At 45.3% G+C, this 13,129-nt stretch overlaps 1 protein-coding gene across 12 annotated transcripts in view; it reads right to left on the reverse strand.

Annotated features, from left to right (window-relative positions):
- PTPRT (protein tyrosine phosphatase receptor type T) overlaps positions 1-10,528 on the reverse strand; it is a 582,389-nt gene extending 571,861 nt beyond the window's left edge. For all 12 annotated transcript variants that reach the window (XM_033153370.1, XM_033153371.1, XM_033153372.1 and 9 more), the window contains exon 1: positions 10,396-10,528. In XM_033153370.1, the coding sequence (XP_033009261.1) occupies positions 10,396-10,465 (70 nt within the window). In that variant the 5' untranslated portion in view covers positions 10,466-10,528. The remainder of the gene's footprint in view (positions 1-10,395) is intronic.
- Between the last annotated feature and the right edge of the window lie 2,601 nt (positions 10,529-13,129).

Raw genomic sequence — 13,129 nt, forward strand, 5'->3', positions numbered from 1 at the left:
TTCCAAACTTTCCATGTTGGTGACACACTTTTTAGACATGAATTATTTCATAACACAGTAATTCCGTTTAACTAGCAAACCAGAGGTTAAACTAACCCCATTCCAGCCCTGGGAAGAGCGCAAGGAGCATCTATGCAATGCACCTACAGACTGCAGCCAACACACTGATGTGTCACAACACAGAGTTTGGAAAGCTCTGGTGATTATGTATGTGTAAAAAATGCATATGTTAGTGAAAACAGCGTATAAAATATTTTGGGGAAATTCCTTGCAAAAAGAAAATTATCAGTAGTAGTATAAGTATAGTAGTATAAATGCCGGTGAATTTTTATGCAGACCTACAGAAAAGCACAAACTAATGCAGAAATGTGGAAATCTGAACTTTTAAAAAATAAAACTGACAGATTTAGATAGACATTGAAAGACTGCCTTTAGGGTCACAGGTTCCCCATTCCAGCACAACACCTAGAGTCCTTTCAATTTTTAAAACAGGTGCAAATATCAGGTAGCTGGAACCCCATTTAGGAAGGGTAGGTGGAGAGACAGTCTTAGCAGTGATGTTTTAAATGTTTTGTGCTGGAGGGGATATGGAAATTCTTTGTGGTCCGTTGGCTCATTCATGCATGCAAGTCAACACGTTTAAGCTACGGTCACCAGCTGATTAACACCCAGTGCTTTTTTTCTAGAAAAATATATGCAGTTACTCACCATGAAGTTGTTACAGTAAGTGCCACACTTTCCATGTGGAAACTAACACCCTGCATATAGAAATATATTGATTTTGGTGTTGTTCTCGCTAATTTACTCAATGCAAACAGTCCCCCTAACAGACTTCTCCCACCACTATCAAACTCCACCTCATCTAAAACGCATGTGTCAAGTAAATGGCTGAGGGTGCAATCCTATATGCAGTCACCAGGCAATAAACCCCCTTGAGCTCAATACGACTGACTTTTGAGCAGATGTGCACAGGATTGTTCCACCAGCCGCCTTGTTTTACTGAACACCAGCATCACCGTTCTTAACTCTGAATCAAGACAAGTAAAGTAAAACCTACTGCTCCAGTGCGGTTGAGTGAAATAAAAAGGCAAGGCGATGAGTTCAGCATTAACACAAAGAGTAAAGCGAGCGGGGAGTGATCTGACTCAAGGTCTGTGCTTTGCTCGTTACAAAGCCTTGTCTGCAGAAAACTGATACCTAAAATCTAAGCTCTGCTTTCCTTGTGCAAGGGCAGATACCAAATAAGTACTGGCTCACTTTATAGCAAAGGGCTACATTATATATTAATAAAGTCATCACAATCTCTCTTCTGATATTATTTAATGCACCAGGATCTGGTTCTAGGCATTTTTTTGCATTTCAGAATCACTGCATGATAAGATTATATGCACTTATCTGCTATTAGGAAGAGAGAGAGAGAGAAAACAGAAGGCCTGATTAAAAGATGCATGTGATATGCTTAGCTTAGATTAGACAGAACATTCTTTCTCTCTCTCCCTCCCCCATAAAGGAAATATGATCCTTGGCTGCTGTAATAGCAAGTTGCAGCGGGGAGCTTAGGCTGTTACAGCACCCCACAGGGCCAGACTACAGAGCTCTGACTCATGAGAAAGTCATCGTATATAAGCAGAGTGTTGTTCATTTAGAAACAGCATGGCTGTGTCTTAATGGGTATGACCTTCCCACAACGGCAAAAGCAGAGTCCATCCGCAAGGAGAAGGTTATCCAAAGGGGAAAGGCATAACCTTTATTAAAATGGCCAGTGGGAGGAGGATGTTCCACACACTAAATGACGCCACATGATGAGAAGTGGGAGTTTATTAAGAGTGTCGAACAAAGGGAAAGTGCATATAATAAGACTGCACACGACGCAAAGAAGGTGGCCAGTCTGTTCTATTTAAAAAAAAAACAACACCTCCATCAGGCAATATAACAAGCAATATACATTAATACATAACTATTAAAGTGATATCATAATAAGCCGTCAAAGAAGTTTGTCCCACCTTATCCAGATGGCAAACCATTCTTAAGGTCAGAGACCAAAGAACAAAGCATTTTGCTTCCATCTTTGTCATGCAGGTAGTGTTGGCAGGGCTGTGACCAAGAATTCCTTTAGCTCCCAGCACTGAATCAAGCCATGGGGTTGGGGCATGGCTTCTCACCACCAAGGAGAGGTTTCCCTTCCCTTCCCACGTGTGTGATCAAACAGGGCTACTGTTATGCCACAAGCTGGTATGGAAGGAGAGAGGACCAAAGAAGAAAAGATGGTAGGAATAGCTGTTGCAGTCTCCATCTTTTTTTTTTTTTTTTTTTTTTTACCTCGCCCATCCATATGGATTGCCCCAGCCACCCTGGGCGGCTTCCAACACTCATAAAAACTCCTAAATAAAACAGCACACATTAAAAACTTCTCAATATAGGGCTGCCTTCAGATGGCTTCTAAAAGTTGTAGAGTCATTTTATCTCCTTGACATCTGATGGGAGGGCATTCCACAGAGAGAGCGCCACTGACAAGAAGGCCCTCTGCCTGGTTCCCTGTAACCTCACATCTCACAGTGAGGGAACCACCAGAAGGCCCTCGTAGCTGGACTTCAGTCTAAGCATACCTGCCACAGCTTCTGTCTGCTCAGAGGCATCATCTGCTTTGGGGGCAAACAGCTCAGCTGGAAGAAGAACTTGCCTTGAATGAACCATGGCCTAGGCCAAGGACATCAGAACACGGGGAGGTACCTTATGCTGAATCAGACCCCGGGTCCATCTAGCTTAGCACTGTCCACAATGCTTGGCTGTTAACTCTCCGGGATCTCAAAAAGAGGGTCTCGCCCAGTCCTACCTGAAGAGATGGGGAATGAAACTGGGACCTTGGCATTCAAAGTAGACACTCTACCACTGAGCTACAGCCTGTTCCTGGCCAGATGTGGGCACTTGCCTAGCTTAGCACCATTCATTCAAAGGGGACCTGCTGTCCTCACAAGGGTAAGGGAAACAGATACTGCATTCTTCTGCGGATGTGCTTAACAGCAGCAAATTTTTATTACTCTGCTGTAACCCTCTGGACTTCAGCACAACTTCTCTAGAATAAGTTGTTTGTAGAGGGGTAGCTAAGTAAGACATTTAAAAAGCTAAAGGCAAGGACTATGAACCATCCATGAACTAAGGGAGCGTTCAAAGCCACAAATACTCAAAATCAATTTGTCTTATTTTGTCTATTAGCTGCAAAAGGTTTTAATACACATCATAAATAGTAGTTGCCAGGAGAAATAACCTTTGCTCCAATCTCTGCTCCACAAAACTAAGATCTACCTTTTTGGACAGCACAGTAGTTTCCATGGCAACTAACACTGATCCCTTATTTTAAAGAAAGGATACTTCAGTACTCAATAATAATTGTCTAACACACACACACACACACACACACACACTGTTCCAAAAACCATTTATGGGGTGGCAGGCTCTAGGGCTTCCTCACACGAACACAGGACAAAACACTGTGTAAAGAGAAGGCAAAACATTCGCAAAAGGAGGGATGCAATATAAATTGGAGGTACAGTAACCATTTGCCTTTTTACACACAAATACCCAGTTCCTGCTGTTATTTTCCAAGTGCCTTTTTAGCATTAATTGTTCTTTTATGCAAAAACAAATCAAGCCAGCCAAGAGGAAAACAACATTGGACTGAACAGCTAAGAGTTCCCCAGAGGAAAGGGAAAGTGATTTTGGAGTTATATTGCTATATTGTTAACAGTTGCCACATTCAGCATTTGCACAGGTCCAGCCAAAGACAGTGGGCTAGTAATGTGAATTAACTGCACTCCCAAATCTCTCTGCATTTCTGCCCCCACCCACTTCCAACCTCCATTGCCTCTACCGCCAAAAATGCCTTTAACTGCTGCTGCCTCATACAATGATGTGGCATTTTTCTTCGCAGTGGTCCATCTGATAATATTCCAAGCATTCATATCATTCTACACATTGGGAAGGAAAATGACGCCTCTGCTACAGCTAAAATTTGTAATGTAAAGGAAAGGTTAGAGAAAAGGGCAAAACAAACCTCGAGGCATACAAAGTCCCCCCCCCCCCAGATGCTCTTGCATTCTGGATGATAACAAGGCACTGGGTTGCATTTATTTATTTATTTATTTATTTCATACCTATATAATTTCATATTTTTTCATATTAAAAATGTGTTTTCTAAGTGGCAAAAAACAATGTGTTTTCTAAGTTGTTTCCAAACAATAAAATCCCCAAGAGGCAAATATCTAGCAGCACTTTTTGGAAACTATCTTAAGAGTCAGGGAAATGACTTGGTGGGCTGGGCACCAAGTAAGTACTTGTTAGGTAAATAGAAAACAGAATGGTTTTACTTATACAGTGAGGAGAAAAAGTATTTGATCCCCTGCTAAATTTGCCAATTTGCCCTCTGACGAAGAATGACCAGTCCGTAATTTTAATGGCAGGTTTATTGTAGCTGTGAGAGACAGAATAACAACAGGAAAACCCCCAGAAACCTAGAAGACAAAAGTCAGAAATTGTTGTGCATTATAATGAGTGAAATAAGTATTTGATCCCTTTGCAAAAGATGACTTAGTAAAGGGGTCGGCAACGTGCAGCCCATGGGCTGGATGCAGCCCACAAAACCGTTTTACTACCCCACGAGCCACCCCCAAACTGAGCCGTCTGCTTGGCAAGTCCCCCACATGCTGCACTAAACCAGCACAACGTGGCGTGGGGACTCGCCGAGTGGCGCCAGAAATGGCGTCTGCGCATGTGCAGGTACCAGAAATCGCATCTATGCATCTCCAGACACCCAAAATTGCTTCTGCACAGGTGCAATTTTCAGCATCGGGGCATGCACAGAAGCGATTTCCGGTGCCACGGACCTGCGCAGACACAATTTCTGGCATCGTGCTGTGACAGTCCGGCCCACGAACGATCTCCGTGGGAGTGATCCGGCCCATGGCCGGTAAACCTTGCCGACCCAACTTAGTACTTGGTGGCAAAACCCTTGTTTGCAATTACAGAGGTCAGACATTTCTTGTAGGTGGCCACCAGGTTTGCACACATCTCAGGAGGTATTTTGTCCCACTCCTCTTTGCAGATCCTCTCCAAGTCAGTAAGATTTCGAGGCTGATGTGTAGCTACTCAAACCTTCAGCTCCCTCCACAGAATTTTGATGGGATTAAGGTCTGGAGCCTGGCTAGGCCACTCTAGGACCTTAATGTCTTTCTTCTTGAGCCACTCCTTTGTTCCCTTGGCTCTAAGTTTGGGGTCATTGTCGTGCTGGAATACCCATCCTCGACCCATTATCAATGCCCTTAGTGGTTATCCAATGCTACGGACTTAATTCAGGGATCTTCCATAGAACATATTCATATGTAAGTCCAAAGTAGTATCAATTGTAAACAACAACCTGGTAGACTCCCCTCCATTCTTTACTGGTGAAGCTCATGCAAACTGCATATGCCAGTAAGAATTCTGCCAGTGGTTAGAGTTAACATATGCTGAAATGGAATACTGCTATCCAAGGGGAACTTATGAAACATACTGTGTTTCACTCCCCCTAGATGTCAACTCTGAAGCTAATGGGCTATTCCAATGTAAAGAGTACAGGAAACGTTCTTCTATTCTGCCCTGCTAAGAAAACCCATGGAACAAATCTGAAAGTCCTAAGGGAAGAGCTACATGCTTTTCTTTTTAAGTGCAGAAGCACATTTACTCCAGGGAGCAATTGCTGAGAAAACACTGATCGTTCACCACAAGTGGTATGCATGTTAGGAAATAGAGCGGCAATCTGGCAAGGAACTTCTAACAGTAGATGAGTACAGATGATTGTTTAACAAGCCGTGCACATAACTATGTGAGAAGTGATCACTTTACAGCAAAGTGAGAACTTCCACCAATGTGTGGGGAAACTGTCCTGGCTTGCTGTCAGTTGCATCCTAATTGTGACACATTCCCATTTGGCAAACAGTCATTTGTTTCCACCCAAAATGTGAAGTGCTAAGACGCAGCTTTCCAAACTTTGGAAAGCCCATCATCCCTAGAACTCACATAAAGACATTGATTGGCTATAGATTCAGGACCGGCAGAACAAAGCCCTTCACACAATGCGCAATTTGTAGGATTCACTGCCACAGGATATGGTAATGGCTATTGGCTTAGATGGTTTTGTAAGATGAATAGACACATTCACGAAGGGTAGCTATCAATGCTAATAGCCACTGAGAGATCTAAATGGGATCTCTTATGTACAGAAGCAGCAGGCCACAGAATACTGGAGGCAAACACAGCAGGTGAAAGCTCTGGGTACCATGTCCCACTTGTGGTCTTTCCAAAAGTATGGGGGGGATGCTGGATTGTTCTTATTCAAGCTTATCAAGGGCTTCTCAGTGACAAAATCAGTAATGATGGAGAAGATTCCCACTCTGCTCATCACTACCAATCTTCCCCATGCAATATGCAGCTGTACAGGTTTTCAGAAGTGCCTCTAGACAGTGCTTTCAGTTCAAACATATTCTCTGCACAAGCTGTCATCGTCTCCCTATAACTGTCCACAGAAGACAACAGTTCATCAGCAGATAAATGTGTGCAGAATGTGTTCTCTGTAGCAGGAAAGTTTGAAAACTACTGCTCTAAGCAATCCTAACCATGTCTACTCAAAAGTATGTCCTACTGCATTTGGTGGGGCTTACTTCCAGGTAAGGACATGGGTGGTGCTGTGGTCTAAACCACTGAGCCTAGGGCTGATCGGAAGGTCGGCGGTTCAAATCCCCGCGACGGGGTGAGCTCCTGTTCTTCGGTCCCAGCTTCTGCCCACCTAGCAGTTTGAAAGCACGTCAAAGTGCAAGTGGATAAATAGGTACCGCTCCAGCAGGAAGGTAAACGGCGTTTCCGTGTGCTGCTCTGGTTCACCAGAAACAGCTAAGTCATGCTGGCCACATGACCCAAAAGCTGTCTGCAGACAAACACCGGCTCCCTTCGTCTATAGAGCGAGATGAGTGCACAACCCCATAGTCGTCCGTGACTGGACCTAACGGTCAGGGGTACCTTTACCTTTACCTTTACTTCCAGGTAAGTGGGGTTAGGACTGCAGACTAAGTCTACTGGTTGATGATCAAGAATTTCACAAGAAACAAGACTGTATTTTGCATTTGCCTCAGCTTTGCTGACTTTTATGGGACATGGAGATGTAAGCAGTACCAAGTTATCACTTCAGTCTTGGGTTTTTCAATCTTGGTCCAATATTCTGCGATCCATTTTTATTTTTATTTTTATTTTATTTTTTGCAAACAAGTAACAAAACTCCAACAGCCAGCTTCAGAGAACTGGACACCCTGGAAGTTTTGACAGAAGATGGAAAGGCACTGAAAGCATAGCTCAATGGGAAAGCCTGTGTGGACAAGTCTATAATTGCATCTAATAGTTATGAAGGCAGCACCATCTGATGGACAATGGGGAAAATACACTGGCTGCAACAGATGGAAGCTTTCATGTGGTTAGGCATGAAAATCCATCAGAGAGGTGAGGCGTTCATGAACGTTTATTTCATCTTTGCTTTCATTATCAGAGTATTAGCTGTGCAAATTGGTTACAGGGCATTAAGTCTTTGGTGGTTAAGTGTAATCTTAAAAATAAAACAAGCAGCGCTTCCCATAACCTCATTTACAGAAGTGGCTCACCAAGTCATGTTTATTTCTATAAATAAGATTCTTTTATCTTTTTCAGCAGCAAAGCAGGCAACTGAAGGAGGGGGTGAAAGGTGGCATTTTCACAATCACAGAAAGCAAACACTGGCTTTCTTCCTTAACAAACAGTGATAATGGAAGCTTCTGACCCGTTGGCTAATCTGTGGGGCCCAATTCACTTTTAAGTTTTATAATTACATTTGTTCGCCATCTCCCATTTCTGGCTCCCTCTCCACCTCCTCCTCCACTTTATAAAAGTTTGGGCATTGATACCAAAATTTAGATTAAAGGACCACAGTGCTACTGTTTGATAATGAACTCTCAATCTACCCCCTTACCCCCATTTTACAGATTCTCCCCCCTCCCCTCCAGGTAGGGTATCTGCCATTATCAAGCTGTGTTACCAATAATGGTAATGGGCAATACACAAATATTATGCAAGTTCTGCTGAGTCAAGTGGAACTTAGTGCAGAACAAATGCTCATCTTATCACCGTTTTTCAATGATGCAAGCATGAAGCAAGTTCTACAGAATCCAACACGGTAAAGATGCAAGCACAAGTGGATAATTCATGTAACGATCCTAAAAGATGAAGAAGCAAGTCTACTGAAAATGGGGGATTATTTCCATGTCAATATGTGTAGGAACGGGGTGTTAGTCTAAACTTAACTTGTCTTGAAATTTACACATCTCAGAAGTCCTCGGTTTAGCAGCTACCAACAGTGGAAAGGATATTTGGGTGAACTCCCTTCTCATGGGAGGAGTTTCACAATGGTGACTTTGTCAGTTTTTTAGAATTAAATCTGAAGTGTTATTCCTTTCCCCGCAATGATATACATGGCATATAGCAGCCTTCCCAACCTGAAAAACTTTTGGACTACATCTCCCACCAGCACCAGCCAGTGTGGCCAATGGTCAGGGATGATGGGAGCTGTGGTCCAAAACATCTGAACCACACCAGACCAGGAAAGTAACTCTGTTACTTTCTGTTTCACGTTATGCAGATCACTCTGCCTTTTGCAGAGCTTAATAGGCACACTTCCATTCTTATGATTCCCTCCTTTTTTAAAGTTAAGTTTAACATTTTCAGTAGAAGCCTTCAAGGAGAGATTTCTTGCAGGCTTCTGAACAGTGATCTCCCTATTTGCATGCTCTGCCAATAGGAGTATATTTCACAGAGCAGCCAAGAATTCTTTGATCTTTCAGCATCTTCTTAGCCCAGAAGACTGTTCTGCTGAATTGCGATCAAGCCTGAAGGTTGCTTGAGTGGAGCCTCAATACTTCTAATACCCAAGTAGCCATGCCTTACAGCTATTGTCTCCATAAATGGGAATTTAAAATAATAATTTTCAATAACTAGGTAGGCGAGATGGACATTTTCTTAAATCTAGGTAATTATTATTTACTTTTCAGACAGACTTTTAAAAATAAAAGAAAGTCCACAGTAGGGCAAAGAAAACATGTGAGGATTTTTTTTTTTTTATCTACAAGGCGGGAGGGGGAGAAATTTACAGCAGGATAAAGAAAGCATGTGAGGAATCATCTCTCACAATGAAATTCTGACTTGAAGAATGAAGGGAATGAGATTCCAAAGGGCTTCTAGGTTTTGGCTGTGTATGCTCCAAGACATGACCTCACTCAAGATTAAAATGACAGCGACGGACAAGTGTCAAAGAACAAATCAGACTTGTCAGCCATCCAAAGAAAGTTATTCCAGCCCTTTAGATCCCTGAGGTTGGTGCGGAAAGGGGTGGAGGAGTTACCCAATGAACTTTCAATTAATACATTCCCAAGTTGTGATTTAAAGGTACAGCAGGACTCCTCGACCTGATGTGGCACATTTCTGAAACACTTGGCACTCTTCCTCCTCCTTTGATGGGAGACCAACTGTTTACTATAAAAAGGACTGGAGTGCCTTGACTCCCCAAAGGAAGGAATGCCTTCAAATATCACACGAGGCACAACTTTTTTTTAAAAAAAGGCTCCCTAAAATATAAAGACATGTCTAATGATGCCCCCCCCCCAACAACAAAAAATCCCATGAAGCCAAACATTTTTTTGGAAGTTCCATTTCTGATACTGAAAGCCAACAATACTCTAACCTGCTTCCTTATTTTCAGTTGCCTGTGGAAGCCACGTTCCTCAGCCGTCTTCATCACACTTGAAGAAAGTGCAATAGTATGCATGTCTACACAGAAACAAGCTTCCTTGAGTTTAATGGGACTTACTCCCGGGTAAATAAGCTCAAGGCTGCCTCCTGATTGGCGTTTTATGGCTGCGCGTGTGTAACAAGATGGGCAATGAAAACGCAAAACGCCTATATTCCCTATAGCTCAGCTTCTACCTAGAGCTTGCCAGATAAACTCTGAATACCCATCGTGCGAAGTCAATCTCCCACAAGCCAAGACAGCCAGCCAATACAATGCAATTAAAAAAACCCCCAAAACTTATATAGGTCTACTCAGAAGCAAGTCCCACTGAGTTCAATGGAGCTGACCCCCAAGTAAACGGGACCAGGAGTCCAGCTTCCACCGTGCAAGGAATGGCCATCTGACCTAGCCTTTCACACTCGCAGCTACACACCCGGAAGGAAAGGGAGGACGCGACGCAGCGCAACCCACGGTCGTCTTGAGGAGCGCTGCTCGGAGTTCAAGGCACCCACCTCCTCCCGCTGCACAGAGGCACGCGGCGAGAGCCCAACGCCCCTTACCTGCGAAGCCCTGTCCCTCGGTTTTTTGCAACAGCTGCAAAAGAATGGCAATCGTGGCAATCCTAGTCATTCTTTAAGGGAGTTCACATCCCCTGCCCAGGGTGGTAGCGGGAGCAGCAGCAGCAGCAGCAGCAGCAGCAGCAGCACAGCCGGTGGTTCTCCGCGCGCCTTGCAAACATCCCTTGCATTGGAAAGACCGAGGAGTTGGGAGAGCGGCTCTCTGGCGCACACAGCTGAAGCCTCAGCTATCCCTGATCTGATGAGTAGCACAAGCTGATTGAAGAAGCGAAGGGGGAAGGAGGGGGAGGAGGAGGAATGGGGGGAGAGCAGAGAAAGAGAGAGATTTCCCCCGAGTCCTAACGCTTGCCTTTTCTCGCTCGCCGTCTCTCGCTCAGAGTAGGGGAGGGCGGACGCCACGCACTCGCTCCCGTCACTTGCCTTGACCTCAGCAACTGCAAAAACCCCAATAATGCATCCCGTCTTGTTTTGGCACAAGGCGATCCGGGAGGAGGAGGGAGGGGGAGATCAATGTAATTAAGCAGATGATGCTTCTGCACGGGAACTCGACGCCGGAGAAAGGACTCCTGCAAGGAGGCAGAGGAGTTGGAGCACTCGCAAAAGGCGGAATCAATGGAAGAGTGCCGGGTGTTGCTTCCCCACCCAGCGTGTTTGCGTTGTGCGCCACCTCGGTGCCAAGAGCCTCTCTCGACTGCTTTTGTAACGGAGCAGCAGCGACAACAAGTAACTGAGTCTGCGAGCGCAGCTGAGGTAGGTTTCCTTTGAAAAGCCGCCTGGTGATTCTCGTGGTGGCGAAGAAGGGGAAACGTCGAGCGAAGGGAAAGCGACGAAGGAGGGGGGCGGGAAGCAACCTTCCTGCTGGCGCGCGTGCACGCACGCCGACACACACACCCCTTTCGTGCTCAGCCAGAGCATAATAAGGATTGCGGTTAAGCCGCGCTACGGAGAGAGAAGAGAAGATGAGCCCCCCTGCTAGGAGCATGAAAGTCACCAGAATGCAAGGTTTCCAGGGAGGCCATTATTAGATCAAATCTTCTAAAGCGCTTACAGACATTTCCAGCTGAAAATAGTAATTTTCGTCATTATTCACTTAACTTCGGATAGAGTTGGCTGCTAAATACCTACGCTCAGCAGGCGCGCACGGGGAGCGAGGCATCACGCGCTCGCAAGGTTTCGCAACACAACACACACACGCGCCCGCGCGCTCAGGAAGCAGCCGCGCAGAGGCGAGGCGAAGCGGCCCACGACCTGCCCAGCTTTCCGGAAAGTGAAGGGTGCGCGGGGTGGTCGCAGACGTCTCGCTCGGCACCTCGCCATCCAGTCACCTAGTTAGAGCGCCTTGCTTCAGCAGCAAATGCAAACCTCTGTGGCGACGCATCTTACCGCCCGATCTTGGGTTTACAGTGAGAGGGGTGGGGTGGGGGCAAGGCCGCCAAAGAGCCCCCTAGTTCTCCCCACCCCATCCCCGGTTTCATCGCCGGCACGGCGGGAGATGAGTTTCTGATGGCATCTCTTAACTTTCAAAGGACGCTTTTTTGCGCTCCTCGGTGGGGGTCTCTGCGTGCGTTTCAGTCAAAGCGCTTCCAATTTAACGAGCGCAGCTTCCTCGGCTATTTTAATGGCGCTGTTAATAATCCTGCCTCATACCGCCGCTCTACAGTGCGTGCCTCTCCACCCCCCCCCCCCCCCACCATCCCATTTTTTTTTTCTTCTCAAAAAGAACCCCGCCGACGGCACTAATTTCACACAGTAACTTGATTCGAATATATTACTGGATACCGTGTATTGGAACGGTGGTACTCTCCGCATGGCCAGTAGGGGGTACTGTTGCATTAAGAGTAACTCATTTCCATATTACACCACCACCCCTTCAGCAACTCGAGGTGGGCAGAGTGCCAGGGAGAGGAGGAAATCAAAAGATGAGGAACGTGGACTGGCAATTTTAGGAGGACAGAGAACATTATCCAGGTGAAATGATAAGAGTGCTTGGTGTAGCACTGGAGTCCAAACACTGGACTACAAAGCTGTCAACGCTGAAGTACTGCAGCACAGAACTGCTCTCCAGATTTATAGGTGAGACCAAAGTGGAAGGAGTTGCATTCACCCCAGGGGATAGGATAATTTAAAATCATTTCAAGATAGCAACGAAAAGCAACTGGATGAGTCAGTCTGAAGAATTTCCCTGTCTCGGTAAGGGCCATACAGCACAGTGACAGAGCATCTGCCATACATTCAGAAGGTCCCTAGTTCGATCTCCAGGTAGGGCCGGGAGAGACTTCTGTCTGAAATGCTGGAGAGAAGCTGCCAGTCAGTGTACTAAACTACATGGACCAATGGTCCGACTCAACAGAAGACAGCTTCCAATGTTCTGTGCAAAAACCACAAAATGAAAAAAAGAGAGAGGAATGCAACTGTAACAACTAGTTCAATGGGTGCCAGTCAGCAATGAGATGCTGTGTCAGAAAGGTTGGTGCTATTTTAGGGTTGTGGTTCCCGACACACTTTGTTGAGACTCGGCAGCCAACCAGCCAACACAATACAACTTGCATTATGCAAGACAATTCACTGGGACTCACTGCAGAGTGGGTATCCATAGGATTGCGCAGCAGCCAGTAGGTGTAAAAATGTCCATAGTCTCACTCACTCTCCAAATTATAACAGGTGAAAAAGCTTTTTCATTGCAATGGCTAGTAGTACAAAAGACAGTTTATATAAG

This window comes from Lacerta agilis, chromosome 6, assembly GCF_009819535.1.
Source record: "Lacerta agilis isolate rLacAgi1 chromosome 6, rLacAgi1.pri, whole genome shotgun sequence".
In the NCBI taxonomy this organism is placed as follows: domain Eukaryota; kingdom Metazoa; phylum Chordata; class Lepidosauria; order Squamata; family Lacertidae; genus Lacerta; species Lacerta agilis.